Source organism: Hyla sarda, chromosome 8, assembly GCF_029499605.1.
Source record: "Hyla sarda isolate aHylSar1 chromosome 8, aHylSar1.hap1, whole genome shotgun sequence".
In the NCBI taxonomy this organism is placed as follows: domain Eukaryota; kingdom Metazoa; phylum Chordata; class Amphibia; order Anura; family Hylidae; genus Hyla; species Hyla sarda.
Window position 1 is genome coordinate 63,253,132 of NC_079196.1, and position 25,334 is coordinate 63,278,465.

At 37.9% G+C, this 25,334-nt stretch overlaps 1 protein-coding gene across 1 annotated transcript in view; it reads right to left on the reverse strand.

The window, feature by feature from the left end:
* The window catches only part of TTN (titin), a 287,825-nt gene that overhangs the window by 206,642 nt on the left and 55,849 nt on the right, over nucleotides 1–25,334 (reverse strand). The window contains exons 20-42 of the mRNA XM_056536637.1: nucleotides 24,833–25,063; nucleotides 24,145–24,389; nucleotides 23,829–24,049; nucleotides 23,473–23,637; nucleotides 23,216–23,384; nucleotides 21,459–23,137; nucleotides 21,080–21,361; nucleotides 20,647–20,913; nucleotides 20,279–20,551; nucleotides 19,928–20,191; nucleotides 19,278–19,538; nucleotides 18,920–19,180; nucleotides 12,703–12,966; nucleotides 12,357–12,617; nucleotides 10,174–10,434; nucleotides 9,713–9,973; nucleotides 9,427–9,568; nucleotides 8,571–8,736; nucleotides 8,127–8,358; nucleotides 7,473–7,757; nucleotides 7,191–7,316; nucleotides 6,723–6,911; nucleotides 2,087–2,143 (exon numbers count right to left, since the gene is read on the reverse strand). Of these exons, the coding sequence (XP_056392612.1) occupies nucleotides 2,087–2,143; nucleotides 6,723–6,911; nucleotides 7,191–7,316; nucleotides 7,473–7,757; nucleotides 8,127–8,358; nucleotides 8,571–8,736; nucleotides 9,427–9,568; nucleotides 9,713–9,973; nucleotides 10,174–10,434; nucleotides 12,357–12,617; nucleotides 12,703–12,966; nucleotides 18,920–19,180; nucleotides 19,278–19,538; nucleotides 19,928–20,191; nucleotides 20,279–20,551; nucleotides 20,647–20,913; nucleotides 21,080–21,361; nucleotides 21,459–23,137; nucleotides 23,216–23,384; nucleotides 23,473–23,637; nucleotides 23,829–24,049; nucleotides 24,145–24,389; nucleotides 24,833–25,063 (6,562 nt within the window). The remainder of the gene's footprint in view (nucleotides 1–2,086; nucleotides 2,144–6,722; nucleotides 6,912–7,190; nucleotides 7,317–7,472; nucleotides 7,758–8,126; nucleotides 8,359–8,570; nucleotides 8,737–9,426; nucleotides 9,569–9,712; nucleotides 9,974–10,173; nucleotides 10,435–12,356; nucleotides 12,618–12,702; nucleotides 12,967–18,919; nucleotides 19,181–19,277; nucleotides 19,539–19,927; nucleotides 20,192–20,278; nucleotides 20,552–20,646; nucleotides 20,914–21,079; nucleotides 21,362–21,458; nucleotides 23,138–23,215; nucleotides 23,385–23,472; nucleotides 23,638–23,828; nucleotides 24,050–24,144; nucleotides 24,390–24,832; nucleotides 25,064–25,334) is intronic.

A 25,334-nucleotide genomic window follows, 5' to 3' on the forward strand; every position in this document is an offset into this window, starting at 1 on the left:
GCGGAGTCTTTCAGCTGTTCACTCTCAAGGAGAATTTCATTAATATTGCATTTACTCACAGTGCTTATGTTCTCACTATAATTTAGGCTAGTCTCATCTTCTGTGCTTTTAAGCATAGATGAATCAAAAATGGCAGCTTCCATTATCTGTTTCTCCACATTACTAATAGTTGGTTCCCTTATCTGTGGAACAGAAATCGAAAGGTTGTCTATCCCAGACACTTTTTTAGATTCTTTTGGAACATCTAAAAATGAGCTTAGTTTATAACTTTCCTTTTCAATGTTGAAACTTGTGTCACTCTGAAATGACTCAATATCTATATCAGAGTATACATCAGAGGAGCAAATTGAGCTTCTGCTTCCCCTGGCATGTTTAATCTCCCGTAACTTTTGCAACTTTACTTGTATTTCTTTATCTAGCAATTTATCACTTTCCAATTTTTTCTTCCTTTGCCCTTTGCTCTGAGTTTCACCTGAAATAATGTTTTCAAAGCTTATTGTTTTGACAATACCTTTTGTAGGATACTGGTTCCGCAGTATTTGAGTTTCCCGGCATTTATCAAACGGTGATCCAACACATTTAAGGTCAACTTTTAATTTGATTTCCCTCTTTTTTTGAACTAATGAATCAATGCTTTCATGGGTTTTCTCCGAGAACTTTACAAAGTCTAAATATTTTTGATTCTGCTCCTCCTTTAGTGCTACCAGTAGTGATGCAGTGCTTTCAGCCGAGCCTTCACTGTTGATAGCAAATATACGATAACTTCCGGAATCTCGCTCTTCAACATTTTTAATTAACAAACTGCAGAAATGAATGTGCATATGGCTTTCAGTTTTAATCACCCTGCGTTTTTCTTTCCCAATTGGCTTATTGTTGTGAAACCATGAAACCTTTGGCACTGGGCAGGCCACCAATTTACACCGGAACACAGCAGGCTCTCCTTCTAACACTGATCGGAATGCCAACTTTTGTGTGAAGGATGGTTTAATGAACTCTGACCAAGAACCTATTGAAGATGTGCGACTAGCACATCTATTAGAAGAAACAAGTCCATGATCCAAGTAGTCCTCTGTATCGGAAAAGGCACCCCTTAAGTCTCTTTGCTTTTCATTCACTTTTTCTTCACTGAAGAAAATTTCTATAAAAAAAAAAAACCTGTATTTTAAGAATAGCACACCTTCTCAAATATTTGAATTTAAATATGTAATTTTCTACTAAAATTTTTACTTATATTTTAATTTTAATATACTCATGCTATATAAACTACAAATCCAGAAAAATATTCACTCACCATATTTGTTCGAATAAACGCAACACCTTGTTCTTTTTTAAAGATTCTGACGCGAAAATCTTTCGCTGTTTGTTCTTTCTTCAAACTGTAGAAATGTCTTCTTCAACAGACAGGCAAATTTCAAAAATTTTAAGTAACTTTTTTCTGTATGTGCACAGCTGTCCGAATGTTTTAGTAGATTTAAAATGTATTGTTAAAATCTTACCTGACTTGCAGACAGCAGAATAAACGCCCTTTCTGATCCTTTTGAATGTGAGTAAAAATCATTTTCGAAAAGAATGAGAAATAGTTTCTATCCTTTATATATCTACTTTTAAATGAGAAGGCGTTTATTCGAACTAATACAGCCGCATACTTAGGTTGTTAAGCAGAAAAACAGCAAGCAACACGGATAACATACAGTACTAGATGCCATCTGCAAGCCATGTAAGGTCTTAAAAAAAAATTAAATGAGCATCTTGACGGCGACAATGCTTAGAAATTTTTATGAAACTTTTTCATGCAAAGACAGAGAGCTTTAAAGAAATCTTAAAAGTAATTTAAAAAAGTAATTTAAACTAAGATCACTGTAAAAATGTAAAACCTTGATAGCATGCTCAATTTTAAATCAAATAGAAAATATTGATAAATGTAGCATAAGTAAATTAATTAATTGATAAAACATTCACATTCTGCAATAAATGTAATAAAACACATCATTACATTACCTTGTCTTGACTGACGTTTTTGTTTCTAGCATTTATACTACAGACTGTTTAACATTAAAATTTAAAAGAATAGAACATTTTCAAGTACCTTTCACTTCAAGTTCAATCTGTTGCTCTATTTTCTCCTGTAGAACCTTTTCCAATGCTGAAAAGGAAAAAGAGCATTAAGTTTGTGGCTCTTTTTTAATGGCTGGAGTTGATTTCTTGCATGATAAGACACTGACTAAGATATGTTTTAGACAAAGAATGAGCAAATTTTGGTAAAAGTAGATCATGATTCAGAATAAAAGAAAGGGGTTTAATTTTTTTTCCCAAAAAAAATGTTTATTTTGAAGGATCAACACTTATAACAGTCGTCTCTTAATACGTCAACACAATAATATAAGCTACACCAAAAATTTGGTGCTGACAATTGACATATTTTACTTAAGAATTAAATGTATCACCCCAGAAGAATCAACTACTAAAATAAATCTAGTTTTTGCAGACCACCAAGACATATAACACATTTGCCCATTCGTGTCTGAGACAAATAACAACCAGACTGACATAAAAAAGCACATGCCGTAACAATTTAAAGATGTGAGTAGAAGTGATGTGAATGCATAGAGTTCTGTAATGATCATGTGAATGGATATGTGAACATGCCTTTACATGCCTCATATTTATTTGGACATGAATAATCTATTGCTAAATGTATTTTGTAAATCTTTGTTCGTTGCATACACCGATATGCATGAAGTCATATTTGGAAGGAACATGCAGTTGCCAACCTGTCACTCTCAGATGAGTGTTGCATTCGGCTTGTCCTGCAGCATTAACTATCTTGCAGGTATAGATGCCGCTCTGTTTTGGAAGAACTTTCAGCAGCTTTAAGCTGCAGAGTGAGCCATCATTTCTTAACAGACAAGTTGCAGACTCATCAACCAGAAGTTTGTTGAAGAGCCATATAACACAAGGTGCAGGTATGCCCGTTATGACGCAAAAGAAGGAGACATCGGCGCCTTCATTTATAAAAGTTTTAGGGGGCATTTTCTCAAGAAACGTTGGTACTACAGCACAAGAATCTAGTAATTCTTCATAAGGTATGACATCCGGAAAGTATTCTTTGCTTCTTTGCCTTTCAGGGCCTTGTGGTCTTTGTGATGGAGTAAAAGTAATGCTTGATGTTTTCAAGGTGGTTTCCTGTTTTTCTTCATGAGAGCTCCTAATTTGAATTTCTTTGTGAGATTTAAAACATTTTTTATCTGATTCAGAATTTATTTGTGCTACTGCCTTGGTGGTGGTTTCTTGTGCTAGGTAAGAATAAATTTTAAAAAATGTTAGTCGAGATGACTGAATACAGTACATAAGAGTACTACAAATTAGATGCAACTGGATAATGCTCTTGGTTGTTAGTATTGTAAGTATTATAAATCACTAACTGATGGTTCTTCTAACTTTGTTGTAATTTTTAGTGTAGTAGTAGTAGTTGTCTTATTAACCACAGTCCGTTACATGGTAAAAGTGTATTCTACAACAATATAACTTGCTAACAGATATAGATATACTTTCTTATTGCAGTAGCAATAAAAAAAATGTTTGTAATGTCATAGAACACAACAAACACAATGGCCCAAATTTACTTTTGCAAATACACCAGGATTATGGCACAATCAGCACTAAAAATCTAAAGTACGTGCCTTGTTTTATGTGTTTTTGTGGTTTTTTTTTTTACCTTGCATGACAAGGTGGCATAGCTTAGCGAGAAACTGGTGTGGCTTAGCAGTAAAGAGGCACATTCTGAAATGATGCTGAAGACTAGTATAAATTATGCCACTTAATAGTTTGCATGAAGCTATTCTAGAGTCTAAAATTTATCAAACAGCATGAGCCACTGAGATAAATTTAGTAAATTCTGGTTTGAGTTTAAACAAAGTATTAAACAGTATTAGTAAATCTGGGCCATTATTCTTACTATATAGACCTCTCAATTATATAAGCAGCATATCTAAACATAGGGTATATTCACATGGGCATAATCTGCATGGCTTTTGCCACAGAAATCAAACTGGTTTTGGCATTAAATAATGCACAATTCCACCTCAAAAGAGATGCTCCATTAATTTCAATGCAAGGTGTGAACCACACAGACAGTGATATGTAAATTTTTTACAGGTATTTCCACGTTGAATCTCTCATTTAAATTAATGGGAGCCTTACTAAAAGATCCCACCACGCTGACCTAGGTTCAGAGAGAACCATGCCACAAGGTGCCACTATGCCACGCTGCCCGTATGCACATACCCTTATAGTTACTATGTAAATATTGCCATAGAGCTATGCATGTTAGATACCTTATATTACTCATATTTCTTATATTACCCCAGTAATTCATGTGACTGAAACTTGTTCTATAACATTGTTAGTGTTGTAGTTTTTTTATTTGTAATTTAATTGTATTTATTAAAGAACCATCATTTGTTTATAATTTTTTAGTTAACAAATCTAGCATTAAAATTAATCAAAATTAATAGCCACCTTCTACAGTTAGTACTGCAGAGCTTGTCTCTTCTCCAATATCATTATGTAAAGTGCAACTGTATATGCCTTGATCTGTCAACTGAACATTCTCTATGGTAAGCAACAAAACATTTCCATTTTGAGATATTTTTACTCTTGCTGTGTCTTCTATAGCTTGGCCTTCATGTTTCCAGGTGACTTGAAGGTTGCCATCTTGTACAGCACAGATAAACTGGGCTATTTCTCCACATTTCACAGTCATGTCATGAAGTTTAAGCAGTATCTTTGGTGCTTGACTGCTACTGTCCTCAATGACAGCTTTGGTGACCTCTTCTGAACTACTATGTTTGGTGGTTTCTTTATACAGTACTTCTTCGGTCTTCACAGACGCAGTTATGGAAGAGCTTTCAGAAGCACTTTGAAAAACCTGTCCACCTTCTTCAGTGGTAAGCCCTTGTACTGATTTAAATTCTTTTAAGTATACTGTGGCTTCTGACACTGACTGTGTGCTGACAGACTCTGTAATGCTTTTCGTGGAACTTTGACTAACTATGGATTGCACTGTGTAATCAAGTGAAAAAAAAAAAGAAATTATCAACTAAATTGTCCAATATTCCTTACGATAAGAACAAATATGTTGACCAAGTAGACTTAAACATCACTTGAGAATAATGCATGCCAACTGCATGCTCTGTACAAAAATTGACAAAGGATGAAGAACTGGAAATTCATGCTGACATAGAAGGTGGCATCTTCTTTCGTTGTCGCTTTCCAAATGTTTGATTAAGATTGTTCTTTAATGATCCACAGTAAGAATGGCGCTTGATTTAATACTTGATTGAAATAACTAAAATTGTTACATAATAAAGTTATGGTTGGTTCAATGGATAATTGCATGTCAACAACCAGGGTATGGCCGACCAATGATTTAGAAATTGTGACAATGTAAGAAAGTGAGTATGCGTGATGTTAGTTATATATATATATATATATATATATATATATGAATTAAATCCAAGTGTAAGAGGTGGATACTGTAAGAAAGGTGGAAACTATTAGTAAGAGTGCAAATGTGTCATATAATAAACCCAATGGGATAGTGGGGCTTTACCTTCAGTCACTATCAGGGTGGCTGTACAGGAGACTTCACCAGCACTATTTCTTGCTTTGCAAATATATTCACCAGCATTTTCTAGAAAGGCATCTACTATGATAAGTATTGCTGTGTTTGTAGACTCATCAAAATGAAAAACTATATTTTTGGAAGTAAGGACCTTATTTTGGTTGTGAAACCAATTAATCTCTGGTTTTGGAAAGCCAGAAACTTTTGCCACAAAGCGCACAGTTTCCCCACTATTTACTGTAAAGCTTGAAATAGGCTGGATAAAGATGGGACTATAAGCCACCGGCTCCCTCTTAAATGACTCAGAAGAAGTAATCTGCCCTTGGGGAGGTGATGCAAAATCTGCTGCAAGTTTTTGCCCTGTAAGGAAGCATGTTAAGTTTTATTTGAAACAGCCTGTAAAAATCTAAATTAGTTCCCTGTAATAGTATATGTATGCAGGCTTAGAAACACAGCCCAATGACTAAAACCCAAAATATTTTTGTCAGATAATATTAAAATAACACCACTGTAAGAACTTGGGTATACGAAATAGGGCTGGTACACTGAAAAATTTAAGCAAATAAATCTTTCTTGCAAGTGCCAAGTTGGCCAGTTTGGTTTGGAGTCTCAATTTATATTTATGTGACTGCTATAGTACTACTTGTATAACCTTTTTACTAAATGTGTCATGGTTGTCAATTATGAGAAAGGAGTTAATGCAACTCAAATACTACCCATGCTGTGTGAATTTATTTTTTATAATTGGTGTAATGTATTTGTGTTTCCTTTGGTGTTTATGGTGTTTCTTTAATGTATGGTATGTACAAAATGTGTGGATGTCTTTGTGACACAGAAAGACTGCACCTTTAGAGTATACAGTGTTCAACAGGATGGAACAACAGACAGCTAAGACTGAATAGCAAAGAAACAAAACAACAGTAATAAGACAATGAGAAAAAATAGTTCCATATTCAGACCAAGAATATGTATGTTTCAGTAACATCCAAAATGAATGTATTAGTAAATTTAAATGACAAGGACGACAAAGGCTATGTTAGCACTTCTGTTAAATGGTTGATCTGAATGTATTACACAACAGATACTATACACAACATACCTTCAAGCCTGAGATTTGCAGTGCATGAGACCTGTCCAAGAGCATTGCTAGCAGCAAAAGTATAGAGACCTTCATCTTCAGCAAAGGCTTCTGCTATCTCTAGTTGATAGGTGTCTTCATATTGAGTCATTTTAAAGAAGCGTGATGGCTTGATTTCCTTGTCTTTGCTGTACCAGGAAACTTTCAGATCTGTATAAAAAAAATAGTTTAAGAAAATATATTTTTAATAAAAAAAACTTATATGTAAGGTATACCAAGTGGCCGATTGTAAATATATAAGACACTGGTTCACACATTAATTTAATAACTAACATGATGCTTATATTGCACATATGTTATTCTTTATTTCAATTCTATCATGGACCCAGCCTCTCGATTTATTTAAAATCAGTTACAGATCCGTTGCAGGTCAGCTTTAGAATGTCCTCAGTAGACAAGCAGCGTATGAATGTAACCTTGTAAACTAACCTGAGCCAGTAACGCGACATTGGAAAATTGCAGACTGCCCTTCTGAAGTAATGGCATCGTGGAGAGGAGTGATAATTTCAGGTGGGTAGACTGGAGCCTCCAAATCGGGTGACACTACTTCTGGAACTAACAATAAAAAGATTGAATGATTTTCTAAATATATATCTGAGTACTTTCAAGGGTTTTAAAATTTATAACATGATAAAGTTAGGCCTTTCATAGTTACCCAAAAAGGAACAATTGTACTGATCTTGCCAAAAATGTATATAAATGAATAGTTACCTTCAACAGTTAGTGTTGCAGATGTACTGGCCATTCCAGAGTCATTGCTTGCTTCACATGTGTACAGTGCTGCATCTTCGGGGAAGGCCTCAATGAGCAATAGGGTATATTCCTGTCCATCATGAAGGAACTTGCACTTGAAGCCTGGAGAAAGCCGTGTTGAATCTTTAAACCAAGCTACAGTGGGCTGTGGCTTGCCTGTTACTACGGTACAGAAGCGTGCAGGTTTTCCAGATTCTACATGCACATCCTCAAGTTTCTGTACTATTACAGGTGGTTCTGGAGCTGTTGAAAAAACAATGTTTTACCGATGTTTACTAACATGAGAAGCAACATTCTAAGTACTAAAGGAGTTAGCTGGCATTTTGCAAAAAATAATTTCCTGCTGGGATGGAAAAAAACTTGAAATAAAACCTATACTTACCTAACCTACCGGCTCTGTGGGAGACCGGCAGGGAACTGGGGCTAGGTAAATATAATTTTTTTTTTCTTTTTTTTTTTTTCCAGCCTGAGCTGGATAAGAATTTTTGCTAAATGCCTTTAATGTAAATATTTAGCACAATACTTTTTACATAATGTACAGTTAAGGACATAAAAGAGTAAAGTGCATTAAGAATATAAAAGACTCTAAAATCTTGATATTTCATCACCTACCATTTACATAAAGAGTGACAGAGCTCCTGTTTTTGCCAGCAAAAAAGGTGTATTCTCCACTATCAGTCATCCTGGTTTCTGTGATGCACATGCGATGCACACGTCTTTCTACAAAGTATTCATATCTCTCTTCAATGTGGAAATTGATATCAATACCATCCTTTTGCCATCTTGCATCAACGTCATCCTCATTGACTTCAAATTCAACAACGGCTCTTTGTCTCTCAACAGCCTATAAATAATAACATCAGATATTTACTGATTTAAGCATTTTAGAAAGTCAAGAAGATTTCAGCTGATGCCACATTTTCATGCAAGCTTTTTTTTTTTAGCTAATTTGTGGCTCACTAAAGTGTTTATGTACATGAGGGCAACATGTTTTCCATTTGAACACTATCTTTTAAAGTTCTGCAAAATTTTTCATTTGAATTCAAGAATAAATACCTCAATCTGTTTTCGAGGACTTGTGATACGGACATCACGGCCTTCTACATGTAAGTTGGCAGTGGACATATTACCGCCAGCAACTGCAGAGTATTGCCCAGCATCGGACATGCGAGCAGAAGGAATTACAAGACGGTGAACGTATCTCTCGCTCTGAATTTTAATCCTGAATTGAAAAAGTAAAAAAAAAAAATATATATATATATTAAATACTGAAAACATTATTCAGGAAACCTTTAAGGTATGTTCCTAAATCTCCTTTCTTATTAAAGGGAACATTGCTAATGCAGTCTAACTTGCTGGAATCCATGTTATTTAGCAGGAGTGGATAAACGGAAAAGTTTCAGGATAACATGTCATTTGTTATGTAAGTAGTTAGTGGGCTAAATAGTTAAGTGGGCAGTCCTTCCCAGTGATTGAAAGCTGTAAGTTTGCCTATAGAGATATGTCAATCCCCGACTAGGACCACCCACTTGTGCACTCAAGCCAGGATTTACATGAATAGATGACAAGATATCCTACAAAACAATCAATCTACTCAGCTTCTCCCATTCTAAAAAATGCTGCCTGCATACTGAAGTGCATTTTTTAATATGGCAGTTACCTTTAGTGTCTTGCCTTTCATTCAGCAGTGACATTTATCCCATTTTTAAATAGATCCCATCAAATATTCATAAAGACAGCCAGGATTTCATCAAGATTCCAGTATTTAGATAAGAATTATGCTACATTATTCTCCCCATTAAAAATACTGGAATTCCTGATGGAAAGCTAAAAACACAGAGCCTTCGAGTTATATATATGTTATGTATAGATTTTTTTTTATGTGAATAAAGAACCATAGAAGCAAACTTACCTGTCAGTGATTAAGAGTTCTTGGCCATCTTTCATCCACTGAATGGTCAAATCAGGTTCAGAGATTTCACACTCAAATGTTGCTCTTTTCTTTTCAAGCACTTTAATTTCTTTGATAGGTTTCCTGAATTCTATGTGACGAGCTAAAAGAAACCAACACAGTTAAATTAACAAATATCCCAGATATAAATGTATACTGCATAGCCAGGATAGGGACAAAGGTAAAACCTTGCCATATGCTTTTCTGCGACCCACTATTTATTATACAGATTCAAAGATAAGCTTACCTTCAACAAACAAGTTAGCTCTAGACACTGCATTTCCAGCAACAAAACTGTATTCTGCAGCATCACCAAAGTGGACATTTCGGATTGTAAGAGAATGTGTCTGTTGTTTGGCCTTTATCTGGCAACGGTCTGTAGACTTAATTTCAATACCATTCTTCAGCCATTTATAAGTGATGCCTTCATGGTTTACAGTCACTTCAAAAGTGATGGTATCTTTCTCTTCAGCTTTGATATCTTTTAACATTGAAGTAATCAAGATAGCTGAAAAAAAAAATAAAAAAGGATTTATAATTCTTGTTCTAAATCCTTATAAGAAGTATGAGTTGTCTTTTCATTAATCAGTCTGTTGGGTCTTTTTGTTCTAATCTTGAGAAATGTAAAACGTGCTCAACTGAACAATGAATAGCTGAAAACCATAAAACTAAAACTACAAATAAAACTATCTACAGAAGTATACATACGTTTCACAGTTAAGGTGGCGGTGACTTTGTCATTTCCACAGACAAATGTGTATTCGGCAGAATCTTCGCTGCTTGTATTCATGATAATTAATTGGTGAAGTTTTCCCTGAACCACAATCTTAAACTTTTCGCTTATTTCAATTTCAACTCCATTCTTCAGCCAAATGGAAGGCACATTGAAGTGAGACACCTCACACTGGAAGGAGGCTGTTTTGGTTTCAGGGACCTCAATGTTCTTCATGGTCTTTGTAATATGTAAAGCTTAGGAGAAAGAGAAGTCACATATTTGTTACAAAACAGGTCTTTAAATGGGCACTCTCATTAACCACTTAAGTACTCAGACCATTTGGGCCTTAAGGACTATGACAATGTTATTTTTACGTTTTCATTTTTTCCTCCTCGCCTTCAAAAAATCCACAGACTAGTATGAGGGCTTGTTTTTTGCGAGACCAGTTTTTCGTTGTAATGCCATCACTCACTTTACCATAAAATGTATGGCGCAACCAAAAAAATACTATTTGTGTGGGGAAATTAAAAAGAAAACCGCAATTTTGCAAATTTTGGAAGGTTTCGTTTTCACGCCGTACAATGTACGGTAAAAATGACATGTGTCCTTTATTCTTTGGGTCAATACAATTAAAATGATACCCATGATAACATACTTTTCTATTACTGTTGCGCTTAAAAAAAATCGCAAACTTTTTAACCAAACTAGTACGTTTAAAATCCCCCTATTTTGAAGACCTATAACTTTTTCATTTTTCCGTATAAGCGGCGGTATGAGGGCTAATTTTTTGCACCGTGATCTGCAATTTTTATTGATACTGTATTTGCTTGTATAAAACTTTTAATACATTTTTTACATTTTTACATTTACATTTATATTTTTTTGGGGAATAAAATGTTATAAAAAAGCATCTATTTTGGACTTTTTTTTTTACACTCACGCCGTTCACCATACGGTATCATTAACATTTTATTTTAATAGTTTGGATATTTACGCACACAGCAATACCAAATATGTATATAAAATATTTTTTTTTTACACTTTTTGGGGGTAAAATAGGGAAAATTGGACAATTTACGTTTTTATTGGGGGAGTTTTTTTTTCCCATTTTTAAACTTTTTTAAAACTTTTTTTTACTTTTATTTTTACACTTTAATAGTCCCCATAGGGAACTATTTATAGCAATCATTCGATTGCTAATACTGTTCAGTGCTATGCATAGGACATAGCACTGATCAGTATTATCGGTCATCTTCTGCTCTGAAGACCCATGGCAGGCAGGTGTGGGGACCTCCGTCTGCCGTTCTGGATGATCGGATCGCCGCGGGAGTGCTGCGGCCGATCCAATCATCCATTTTAGTGACCGTGATGCTGCAGATGCCGTGATCTGTATTGATCATGGCATCTGAGGGGTTAATGGCGGACAGCCGCGCAATCGCGGTTGTCCGCCATTACCGGCGGGTCCCTGGCTGCTATCAGCAGCCGGGACCTGCCGCGCATGACCTGAGCATCGCTCCGATGCTCGCGGTTATGCATAGGACATAAATGTACTTCCTGGTGCGTTAAGTACCAGATCACCAGGATGTACATTTACGTCCGGTGGCATAAAGGGGTTAAAAAAAATTCTATTGCATTCCTTATGATAAATAAAAAATCTTTTTAATGTACTTTGGTTAAAAAAAAATAAGTTTTCTATATTTTGTGTTTACAAAAGCTGCCACTATGTGTCTCCCTACTTGTCCAGAGCACATTCCCCCCATCTCTTGCACAGCCTTTGGACTCCTGCTGGCCTGGCAGAAGTCCAAAAGTAGGAAATGCAGTCTGGAGTGCTGAGGGGGAGGGGGGGCAGCCTTAGCCAATCATAGCTCATCTCACACACTGAACTGCTCTGGGCTGTGTGTAGCAGAGTGAGGGAGATAGTTCTCCCCTGTATGGCTTCAGATGATGTCACAGACTGTTGGGTAACGCCCCTTCCCAGTCTGTGAATCTGACTGAGCAGAAAATACAGAGCAATATCAAGGTAGAAAACTAAAAAATAATAAAAATAAAGGCATGGGGTGGTTAATCATGATGGGGCAGTGAACTGGGAGGATTATAACATTTAACAAGATCATGACAGGTACTCTTTAAGGATAACAAACAATATATACATAGTTCAAAAACAATATGTCCTTACTTTCCACAAACAGTTTGGCTTTACACTCAAGTTGTCCAACAACAGCTGTGTATTCCCCAGCATCAGCAGGAGTCACGTTCTGCAAGACAAGCTTATGAACTTTGCGTTCTGACACTATTTTATGTTTGTCACTTGGTTTCAGCTCCACATTCTTGAAGAGCCATTTGACTGGAACTGTATCATGAGAAATGCTAAGTTCAAATGTCGCTGGTGTGTTTTCAAGAGCAGTCACATCCTTGGGTTTCTTAATAATTTTCACAGCTGAAACAGAAAGATATTAGTGCATTAAAGCAGCTTTCAAAGACACAGCTTTAGAGATCTTCATACTTTAGTGTAAATAACTTACTCTCAACATGGAGTCTGGCATTAGCGCCAACCTTTCCAAGTTTAAAGCTGTAAACTGACTCATCAGGAACAACACAGTTCTTGACCCTCAAGGTGTGCAGAGGTCCCTCTACTGTTATTTCATACTTGTCATTGGATTCCAGTTCAACACCATTTTTGATCCACTGGGCTCCTTTCACATCAGGATGAGTAAGTTCCACACTGAAAATAGCATCTTGTGTCTCAGTAACAGTTTGATTCTTCAGTGTCTTCTTAATCTTGACAGCTAGAAAAAGAATGAGACATTTTATTCTACAACATTACCACTTACAAGTTGTAGGTAAGATAGAGGGAAGTAGTGTGCCTCCTTGAGAAGTATGGAGTCTTGCATGCCATGTATTGCTTAATGACAAAAAGTATGCAATGTAGGTAATTTCCAAAAGGAAAAGAACCTGCTATATAGTGGCACCTACTAATAGTTATCTTCAGTAGGAGGCACTGTAGAGCACTTTTTTTTCTTTCTGGAAATTAGCTACTTTGCAGAGGTAATATAAACAAAAGTGACATTTCGGCAGTTGTAGAGAACCTGTCAGCTTTCCAACACTCTTTTTTTGATGTCTTTTGGGAGAAGTAGAATGTTTGTGTCTACTTTTACTACCTTTAACACCTTAAGGACACAGCTCATTTTCACCTTAAAGGGGTACACCCGTGGAAAACTTTTTTTTTTTTAAATCAACTGGTGCCAGAAAGTTAAACAGATTTGTACATTACTTCTATTAAAAAAATCTTAATCCTTCCAGTAATTTTTAGCTGCTGAATACTACAGAGGAAATTCTTTTCTTTTTGGAACACAGAGCTCTCTGCTGACATCATGACCACAGTGCTCTCTGCTGACATCTCTGTCCATTTTAAGAACTGTCCAGAGTAGGAGAAAATCCCCATAACAAACATATGCTGCTCTGGACAGTTCCTAAAACGGACAGAGATGTCAGCAGAGAGCACTGTGCTTGTGATGTCAGCAGAGGGCTCTGTGTTCCAAAAAGAAAACCATTTCCTCTGTAGTATACAGACCATAAAGAGTACTGGAAAGATTAAGATTTTTTAATAGAAGTAATTTACAAATCTGAACAACAATAGAAAACATAGGTGCACTCACCGCAAGGTAACGACTGTCGCGTCTCGGTGTCCGGTATCGGGTAGCCGGGTCACGGCATTCGGCGCTGGTGAATGGTGGCGCTCAGAGGCAACGCCGGCAGTTTAGCACTTGAGGCCGGAAGAAGCACACACTTTCGTGCGAAACTGCCGGCGATGCCTCTGAGCGCCACCATATAAGAGCGCGTAATGCCGTGACCCGGCTACCCGATACTGGACACCGAGACGCGACAGTCGTTACCTTGCGGTGAGTGCACCTACGTTTTCTATTGTTGTTCTATCTGATACTTTATCTCTTGTACGTGCACCCCGCAGGAGACTGTTATTGGAGGTCACCGCAGACCTTGCTGCAGACGCCATCAGGTGATATAGTTCCCCCATGTATGCTCTCCCTACACTTCCAAGTTGTTATTTGGTAATTTACAAATCTGTTTAACTTTCTGGCACCAGTTGATTAAAAAAAAAAAAAAAGTTTTCCACGGGAGTACCCCTTTAAGGACGCAGACCATTTTTTGCAAATCTGACCACTGTCACTTAAAGCATTAACAACTCTGGGATGCTTTTACTTTTCATTCTGATTCCGAGATTTTTTTTTGTGACATATTCAACTTTATGTTAGTGGTAAATTTTCGTCGATACTTGTATCATTTCTTGAAAAATTTGAAAATTGTGCATTTTTTTTACTTTTTTTACTTACTCTCTGCTTATAAGGAAAATGGACATCCCAAATAAATTATATATTGATTCACATATAAAATATGTCTACTTTATGTTGGCATCATAAAGTTGACATGTTTTTACTTTTGGAAGACGTCAGAGGGCTTCAAAGTTCAGTAGCAATTTTCCAATTTTTCACAACATTTTCAGAATTTTTCAGGGACCAGTTCAGTTTTGAAGTGGATTTGAAGGGCCTTCATGTTAGAAATACCCCATAAATCACCCCATTATAAAAACTGCACCCCACAAAGTATTCAAAATGACATTCAGTAAGTGTGTTAACCCTTTAGATATTTCACAGGAATAGCAGCAAAGTGAAGGAGAAAATTCTAAATCTTCATTTTTTACACTTGCATTTTCTTGCAGAGCCAGTTTTTGAATCTAACATTTGTAACCCAATTTCTCTCAAGTAAGGAAATATCTCATATGTGTATGTCAAGTGCTCTGTGGGTGCACTAGAGGGCTCAGAAGGGAAGGCGCGACGATGGGATTTTGGAGAGTGAGTTTTTCTGAAATGGTTTTTGGGGGACATGTCACATTTAGTAAGCCCTTATGGTGCAAGAACAGCACAACCCTAACATGGCATACTATTTTGGAAACTACACCCCTTACAGAACATAACAAGGGGTCCATTAAGCCTTAACACCCCACAAGTGTTTCACGACTTTTTGTTAAAGTTGGATGTGTAAAGGAATTTATTTTTTTTCACAAAAATGTAGTTTTTCCCCCCAATTTTTAATTTTTACAAGGAATAATTTGTGACCCTATCTCTTCTGAGTATGGAAATACCCCATGTGTGGACATCAAGTGCACTGCGGGTGCACTACAATGCTCAGAAGAAAAAATTTAGCTGAAATGGTTTTTGGGGGGCATGTCACATTTAGGAAGCCCCTATGGTGTTAGAAAAGCAAGAAAAAACCCACATGGCATACTATTTTGGAAACTACACCCCTCAAGGAACATAACAAGGGGTACCGTGAGCCTTAAAACCCCACAGGTGTTTGATGACTTTTCGTCAAAATCGGATGTGTAAATGAAAAAAAAAATTCACAAAAATGCTGGTTTTCCCCAAACTTTACATTTTTACAAGGGGTAATAGGAGAAAATGCCCCCCAAAATTTGTAACTCCATTTCTTTTGAGTATGGAAATATCCCATGTGTGGATGTCAAGTGCTCTGCTGGTGCACCACAATGCTCAGAAGAGAAGGAGAGCCATTGAGCTTTTGGAGAGAGAAATTGGTTGAAATACAAGTCGGAGGCCAGAACAGTGGACCCCCCCCCCCCCCCAAATACAAGTCGGAGGCCAGAACAGTGGACCCCCCCCCACATACATGTGACCCCATTTTGGAAACTACACTCCTCACAGAACTTAAAGGAGTAGTCCAGTGGTGAACCCAGTGGTGAACAACTTATCCCCTATCCTAAGGATAGGGGATAAGTTTGAGATCGCGGGGGGTCCGACCTCTGGGGCCCCCTGCGATCTCCTGTACGGAGTCCCGACAGCCCGCAGGAAGTGGGCGTGTCGACCTCCCCACGAAGCGGTGGCCGACACGCCCCCTCAATACAACTCTATGGTAGAGCCGAAGCGCTGTCTTCGGCAATCTCCGGCTCTGCCATAGAGATGTATTGAGGGGGCGCGTTGGCCGCCGCTTTGTGCGGAGGTCGACACCCGCTATCTGGCCGGAGAGCCTGGCCCCCGTACAGAGAGATCGCAGGGGGCCCCAGCGGTCGGACCCCCCACGATCTCAAACTTATCCCCTATCCTTAGGATAGGGGATACGTTTTTCACCACTGGAATACCCCTTTAATAAGGGGTGAAGTGACTATTTACACCTCACTGGCGTTGACAGATCTTTGGAGCAGTGGGCTGTGCAAATGAAAAATGACCATTGTTCTGGTACTACGGAGGCTTTGTAAACACATGTAGCCTTCAATTCCAGACAAATTTTCTCTCCAAAAGCCCAATGGCGCTCCTTCTCTTCTGAGCATTGAAGTTCGCCTGCAGAGCACTTTACATCCACATATGGGGTATGTTCTTACTCAAAAGAAATGGGGTTACAAATTTTGGGGGGCTATTTTCCCTTGCGAAAATGAAAAATTTAGGGTAACCCCAGCATTTTAGTAAGACATTTTTTTTTTTTTTTCACTTTAATTTTCACTTTAACAAAAATTTGTCAAACACCTGTGGGGTGTTAAGGCTCACTATAGCCCTTGATAGGTTCTGTGAGTGGTGTACTTTCCAAAATGTGGTCACATGTGGGTATTTATTTTTTAGCATTTATGTCAGAACCGCTGTAAAATCAGCCACCCCTGTGCAAATCACCAATTTAGGCCTCAAATGTACATAGTGCGCTCTCACTCCTGAGCCTTGTGCTTCCGCAGATCACTTTACACCCACATATGGGGTATTTCCATGTGTAACAAATTTTGGGGGTCTTTTTTTCCTTTTCCTTTTTTACCTCAAAGTATGGGGAAACACCAGCATGTTAGTGTACATTTTTTTATTTTTTTACACTAACAGGCTGGTGTAGACCCCAACTTTTCCTTTTCATAAGGGTAAAAGGAGAAAAAGCCCCCCAAAATTTGTAATGCAATTGCTCCCGAGTATGGAAATACCACATATGTGGCCCTAAACTACGACAGGGCTCCGAAGTGGCATGCGCATTTGAGGTCTAAATTAGGGATTGCATAGGGGTGGACATAGAGGTATTCTACGCCAGTGATTTCCAAACAGGGTACCTCCAGTTGTTGCTAAACTCCCAGCATGCCTGGACAGTCTGTGGCTGTCCGGAAATGCTGGTAGTTGTTGTTTTGCAACAGCTGGAGGTTCCGTTTTGGAAACACTGGCGTACTATATATTTTTCATTTTTATTGGGGGGGACAGTGAAAAGGGGTGTATATGTAGTGTTTTACCCTTTATTTTGTGTTAGTGTAGTGCAGCGTAGTGTTTTTAGGGTACATTAACGCGAGCGGGGGTTTACGATGAGTTTCCCGCTAGGAGTTTGCCGCAGCTCGAACTTGAAGCAGGAAACTTACTGTAAACCCGCCCGTGTGTATGTACCCTGTACATTCACTGGGGGGGGGGGGGGGGTTAGCATACCTCCAGCTGTTGAAAAACTACAACTCCCAGCATGCCTCTGACAGAGTGTGCATGCTGGGAGTTGTACTTTTGCAACCGCTGGCGGCACACTGGTTGGAAAACCTTCAGTTAGGTTCTGTTACCTGACTCAGTATGTTCCAACCAGTGTGCCACCAGCTGTTGCAAAACTACAACTCCCAGCATGTACTGATCACCGAAGGGCATGCTGGGAGATTTAGTTATACAACAGCTGGAGGTACGCAACTACAACTCCCAGCATGGTGAGACAGCCTTTTGCTGTTTGTGCATGCTGGGAGTTGTAGCTTTGCCAGATTTAGAGGGCCACGGTTTAGAAACCACTGCACAGTGATCTCCAAACTGTGTTGCAAAACTACAAATCCCAGTATGCCCAGACAGCAAACTGCTGTGTGGGCATGCTGGGAGATGTAGTTTTGCAACATCTATAGGGCTACAGTTTAGAGACCACTGTATAGTGGTCTCCAAACTGTAGCCCTCCAGATGTTGCTAGGCAACTATTCACCGGCTTCTGTAGTCTGTACAAGGGAGCCGGACGTCATTGCCGCCCACTGCCACCAATCGCCGGTAAGGGGACCTCCAACGCCGCTGCCCGTCACAGGACAGTTCCCCCGTTTTGCCCGGATTAATATGGGTAGGCAGAACAGGGGAACCGAACTTTAACCCCAACCACCTCACTTCTATCCCTTTAGGGGGACAGGGGGTGTCTTGACCAAAAAGGAAGAGAGAGACCGGTGTATGGAGGGTCACAATATCCAATAAATTCCTATAGATCATCCGAGGATGACCCAAAAAATACCCATTCTTCCCATACACCCTAAAGACGTAAGTTAAAAGTGCAATCTTTATTGTATTGTATGCACACAAATTGTATTAAAATACTAGGAGCCACTGTAATCCACTTTCCTAATAGATGTGAAATGACCAACTGGTTCAATATTTGATATAAATCACACCAGATAACGGTGCCTGCAGAACACCACTAAACTGGATACTTGGACAGATGGCTACCTATATTACGTTACGTTTCACTCCTGACATTGAAATCCACAACTTTATCAAATAACTGCACCAGAAACTTATAAAAGCACAATAGAACAGTAACATCTAGTTCTCAAAGTAGTCATACAGTTTCCACAGACATAATAGAGGAACATTTTCTTTCATTGATCACTCTTTTCTTGATCACTCAATATTCCATATTTATTATTAGCTATTACATAGTCAATAAAATGTTATACACTAAATAGCTAACCTTCAACTTTCAGTTTTGCAGATGTTTTGGAGGTTGCAACTTGATAGGTGTATTCTCCAATATCTTCAAGCTTGCTAATAGGAATTATGAGCAGTCTCTTGGCACCGATGGATTCGCTTTTGATGCTGTCACTGAAGTTAATAGGTTTCCCTTCCCTTAGCCACTGTCCTTTAGAGTCTGGATTAGCTACTTCACACTCAAACACCGCTTTCTGGGATTCAGCAACTATGAGATCAACAAGTGGCTTGCTTATAGCACCACCTATAGGGATGAAAAGAGATCACAGTAAAAAAACATGATGTTATTTTAACAAAATTTTCCAAAGACCATATTAGGGTTTTATGGATTAGTAATGTACCTGAAACTGTAAGTTTTCCACTAGTTTGCTGTTCCCCAGCAAAGAATGTGTACTGTCCTTCCTCATCCTTCATCATATCGGTAATTGTGAGTCTGTATATCTTTCCTTTGGATTCGATCTTGTACTTTGGACTTGGCTTTAGTTCTTCATTTTTGAAAAGCCATAGGGCATCAATTCCAGCATGTGACAATTCGACCTCTAAGGTTACATTCTCGGTCTCTGTGCAAGTTCTGTCACTCAGTCCTCTAATAATTGTGATTTCTGTGGGATAAGCAGTAACATTACAATGTTATATTTGCAACTTGGAGGTATAAGAGAGTTGTCTACTAATAAATTATAATTTCCTACCAAACAATATCTTCTACCGTATTTTTTTTATGCAGATTCATATAAACCCCATTTGTACATTGGAAGCCATTGTGAGCAGGCCCCTTTCTCACTCTATATCAGTCTATAATTTACTCTGTTTCTTTTTTCATTTTTGTTTATGATGTATTTTAATCCATTTTGTTGTTAATGTATTTTAATCCCTTATCATATGTACAGCACCCTGGAACAAAGGGCGCTGTAAAAATAAAAAATTATAAAGTGTTACAACCTAGATTTTCTTGTATATATGGGTTCCAAACTAATAAAAAAGCAATACTTACTCTCCACGGTAAGCTTGCAAGTGGATTCCACTTTACCGATCATCAATTTGACTTCTCCTTCATCAGAAGCATTAGCTCTTGAAAATACCAGCCTTTGTTTGGCACCTTTGGAAATTGCTTGCACTCGATCATCAAGTTTAAGTGGATGATCATTGACTGACCACTTGGCAGAAGTCATATCAGGAACTGACACTTTACATTCAAGGACAGCTTTTGTTCCTTCTATAGCATGGACATCCTTTAGGGGTATGACAATCTCAACACCTGTGGAATGTAAATATAGTATTTAAACAGGGCTCATATCTTGCAGCTGAGTAATATGGACATTTTGTAATACATGTGGACACTCACTATAGACAGACAAATGTCCGGATGTGGAGAGATCCATCTCTGGTACAGTAAAGGTATAGTTTCCAATATCATCGGAGATAGCGTCTTCAATAAGTAACATGTGAGACTGTTTGTCAATCACAATATGAATACGATCACTGGGCTGTATCTCTTCTCCATCTTTCAGCCAGACTCCTTCAGCGTTTTCCAGAGATACTTTTACTTCCAGTTGAGCGATGTCACCCTCACATACTTTCTGATCTGAAAGACCTTGCATGATTGTAATAGGACGGGCTGTAAAAAAAAAGAAAAAATAGAGTAAGATATATATGTTAAAATACAGTAGACCTATAAAAAAAATCTTCACAAAAACTAGATAATATACTCACGTTTTACTTTCATCTGTGCAGTGGTCTTTTTCCCAGCAATCACAAAACTGTATTCTCCTTGATCTTCTTTTGTGACATCTTTAACTGTAAGAACATGTCGTCCTCTGCGGGATGTAGCCACATATTTGCCATTGGGTGTAATCTCTGTGTCACCATGATACCATTTACCCTCAATGTCTTCAAGAGAAACAGAACATTCAAACTCTCCAGATTGTGTTTCTGAAACCTCAATGTCCTCAAGTTCATGGGTGAACTCAACAGGAGTGCCTGCAATACAAATGGGTATTTTTTTAAGACCATGTCAAAAAAAAAAAAGTGCAATACCATGGGTCTACAAAATAATCACAAGTGAAATTAGAATACAAGTATTATTTTTAAGTTGTGATCAATAATGACTTTTTGTAAAAAAAATATTATTAATGCTCTTACTTACCTTCAACAATAAGTTTACCAGTTGTCTTTACAGATTCATCTTCTTTAAGGGCACAAGAGTATTCATCAGCATCTGACATATCAATTGCAAGCACCGAAAGGAAATGGATTTTTCTTTCAGAGTGCATTCTGTACTTATCACCAGAGTGAATTTCTACACCGCTTTTGAACCATTTCACTTTCACAAATGGTTCTGATGTTTCACACTCAAATGTTGCAATGTTGTCTTTTTCCTTTGCTTTCAGTTCTTGTAGTTCTTGTGTAAATGTGATTAGAAGTTTGCCTGAACAGGAATAGAAATAACAGCGAAGATAAGATAAATCAGAAAAAAGTAAAAACATTTATCTAAATAGAAGACTTATCGACTAGTAATATCCCACCTTGCACAAGCAAAAATGCATGACTTGAGGTTTCACCAGCCACGTTGATGGCTTTTACCATGATGCTGGCAGAGTCTTCTGCAACAACATCTCTGATCACCAGTTCACACACATTATCTTCTGGCCAGTACCAATAAATACGGTCAGATCGTTCAACCTTGACACCATTCTTAAACCACTGGCACTCTGGGTCTGGCTTTCCTACAACACGGACACGGAAGTGAGCTTCAGATCCCTGAGCCACTGTCTGACTCTGGATTCTTTCTAATATTTTGGGAGCTTCCATGCTTGGGGACAGCTCAATTCTATCTGGCTTAAAGGTTGGAATAGTGATTTGCCCTTCAACTTCAAGTGCTTTCTTTTCCTCCTCAGTTAGTTCTTTGGTCACATGAAGGAGATCGTCTTTTGTCTTTTTTAGCATGTCCTCATATGCTTCATCTTTTCTGCGTGATTTGAGTTCAACAGCAGTAATAGCTTCATAGTACCCTTCTTCTGTCCTGCGCTTAAATTTACTGCGCAATTCTTCAGATTCTTCAGAGATTTTGTCATGAGTTATTCTTTCGGTCCTCTTAAGTTTTACAAACTCTTTTCCTCCTGCATCTACTTTCTTAACATCAAATGGAAGTTTTCCAGTCTCAGTTGGAGGAGCGGCAACTTTTGGCTCATGTGTTCTCCTCAGAACAGACCTAAAATCTTCTTTTTGCTGAATCTCGAGCTTTACTGAATGTTCAACAACACCCTCAGGGTTTTCTGCTGTGACTTTAACATCACCAGAATCATAAGATTTGCAGTCAACTATTTCAAGGTAATATATGCCATCATAGCGAAGTCTGAATCTTTTGCTTTTACGAATAAGCTGTCCATTGAGATACCAATTAACTTTTGGTTGAGGATATCCAGTAACACGGCTCCGGAATCTTGCTATTTCTCCTTCATAAACTCTTGCAGGTTCAGGGAACAAAACAATTTCTGGTTTCTGCTTTTCCTTAACATCTTCTGATACGCCTGCAACGGCACCTTCATGTGCCAGCCTTTCCAGCTCTTCAATTCTTTGCATACTTTGTCTGCCTTCTGGCAGCTGAGATTCTTCAACAAGGCTCTTCTCATCTTTCACAATTAAAGTAGCTGATGTATGGTCTGTTCCATATTTATTAGTTGCTCTACAAGTAACAACACCACTGTCTCTGGGATAAGCTACTTCATAATCAAGGCTACAGTAGCCAAACTCATTAACCATTCGAAGCCTGTTGGCAGCAGCCAATGGCTTTCCATCATGAAGCCATTCAACTACCATTGTTGGGTCTCCAATTGGTGTAAGACGACACTCAAAGTGTGAAGGCCCAAAGCGCTTGAGCCTTACTGAAGTCAGCTTCTTCTTAAAGAATGGTTTTTGCTGTTTCTCTTTGTCATACAGGTCTCCTTCTTCCCATTGTTCCTGACCATAACGTAGATGTAAGGGCTCTAGCTCTGGAGCAGCAATTTCTTTTGCCTTGTATGTTCCCTTTGGAATGATGAGTTTTCTCTCTGGTTCAGGCTCCGCAAATTCAACCTCAACATTTACTTTGCATCTAGTAGTGTCACGTCCTGCTTTGTTAATAGCAGTGGCAGTATACCATGCAGAGTCTCTGCCAACTGCAGACTGAATTTTAAGTGCGGCCTGTCCTTTACTTCCTTCAATTCTGCAAAAAAGAGATAATTTACATCAGTGTTTATGTAGCAAGTTGTGTAATACAAGTATTATGTTATTGTGTACTCACATTATGTTTGGAAATTTGTGAGGAGCTATGATATCGCTGTTCTTTAGCCACACAATATCAGGATTGGGGTTGCCTACAGCTCTCACAGCCATTTCCAGTTTAGTGCCTTCTTTGACACTGACATTTTTAAGTTTTTCCACAAATTGTGGTCTTTGTAAATGTTCCTTTGCTGCAATGAAAAGAAACAAACTTGGATTAAACTGGAGTACGGACAGGATATTTGATCAGAATATAAACACAAAGCAGAAATATTATACCTTCCACTGTTAATGTCATTGAGACTGAGGTTTTGCCAGCTCTGTTCTGAGCAATGACAGTCCATTCTCCAGAATCAGTTGGCAAAGCTGGGACTATGATAAGAGACTGTGTGCCATCTTCCTTGACAACAATTTTATGTGTATAATCATTCACTATTTGTTGACCTAATAAATAAAAAAATTAAGAAAAAATTGGTATTGTTGTATGCCATTTTAGCCAAAGAACAGTAATTTCTGCATAAGTACAATTGAGATTTTTCAAAATAACATAAATTATACAGTAAGTAATAAAATAGGTGACATACTAATGTATCTTCAAGAGTAATTAAAAAATCTATTAAAATGAAATTAGTTACCGTTGTGGAACCAATATGTTTCAGGCATTGGTCTTCCAACAACTTTCAAGTCAAATCTTGCAGTTTGACCTTCAGAACATTTGAAAGATGCAGGTTTCAGGACAAAGACTGGTTTGTATAATCTCTCCAACTGGGACTCATCAGTTTCATCCAGTCGGCGAGCTGGAGAACGTGCTGGAGAACGTCCAGGAGAGCGACTTGGTGACCTTGGAGATACAGACCTTTAATGATACAATAAGATATGTTAAAATTTTAACCAGGCAGAAATGAGTAGTGCACTAAATGCAGAAGAAATAAATGTGAACAAAAGCAATACCTTATTCTTTTCACAGCATCCGGGGCTGGTATATAAGCTGGACCCCCAGTAGGTGCCACTGGCTCCACATACAGTTTTCCAGAGCAAATGGCATTCCCTTTAAAATTACTGGCCAAAGCAGTGTAAATACCCTCATCTTCAGGCAACAGAACAGGGATGCGCAAACTTGCTCTTCCGTCCTGTAGGGTTTCCATTTGGTGGCGTCCTCCAAGCTTAATGCGTTTACCATCCTTGAACCATGCAATCTTAAACAAAAAAGGTAACATTAATGACTTATTATTGGAGAAAGTCTTTGTAAATGAAAATTCCACTAAAAATAATTGGGGAGGTAAATAAAAAATTGTCTTAGATAAATTTTATTTAGATTAGACAGTCTACAGCAGTATTTTCCAAACATAGTGTCTCTAGCTGTTGGAAAGCTACAACTCCCAGCAAGCCCGGAGAGCCAAAGGCTGTAAATCTATAGTAATGTGGTTGTCTGTGCACACAGCATAATAAACAGGCATAGTTTTGGCATCTGTAGAAATAATTGACACATCAACAGGCTGCAAGACCCATCATAGCCACAGGGTGGCCACATATAGACATAACATTAAAAAAATACTATGTTTTTTTTAAAGCTGGGCAAAGAGACCTTTATCTTGGGGTATATATTTTTAATGTATGTGAGTAAGAGTGTTCTACGTACCTTTGGCAATGGGTAGCCAGACATTTTACAATGGAAGGTGACCCCCATTCCTTCAAGGATCTGGTAACTTTTCAGTCTAATGTCAAATCCTGACTCAATTATTTCAGACTCCGGAACATCAACAATCATCTCTTCTCCATCTTCTTCAAGAAGTTCTTCTAAGCTAATCTTAATAATTCTGTATTCAATTTCTGTGATCAGTTTCTCTTCAAATGCGGTTAGTTGATACTCCTGCAAGGGTATAATAGAATTCAAGTTTATGGAAAAAATAATACTTGTAATAAATGTTTTCAATCATTTGCATACATTAACAATATTTGTAAAAAAATGTATTCAATAATTTTCATACATTAAGAATACTTGTAATAAATATATTAAATCATATGCATACATTATTAAATAAAAGCACTGGCTAATAGAAAATTAGGAAACCTCAAAAAACCCAACAAAGCTAAGATAAAAAATTTGATATGATCTGCAAGAATTGCAACTTCTGTAGACA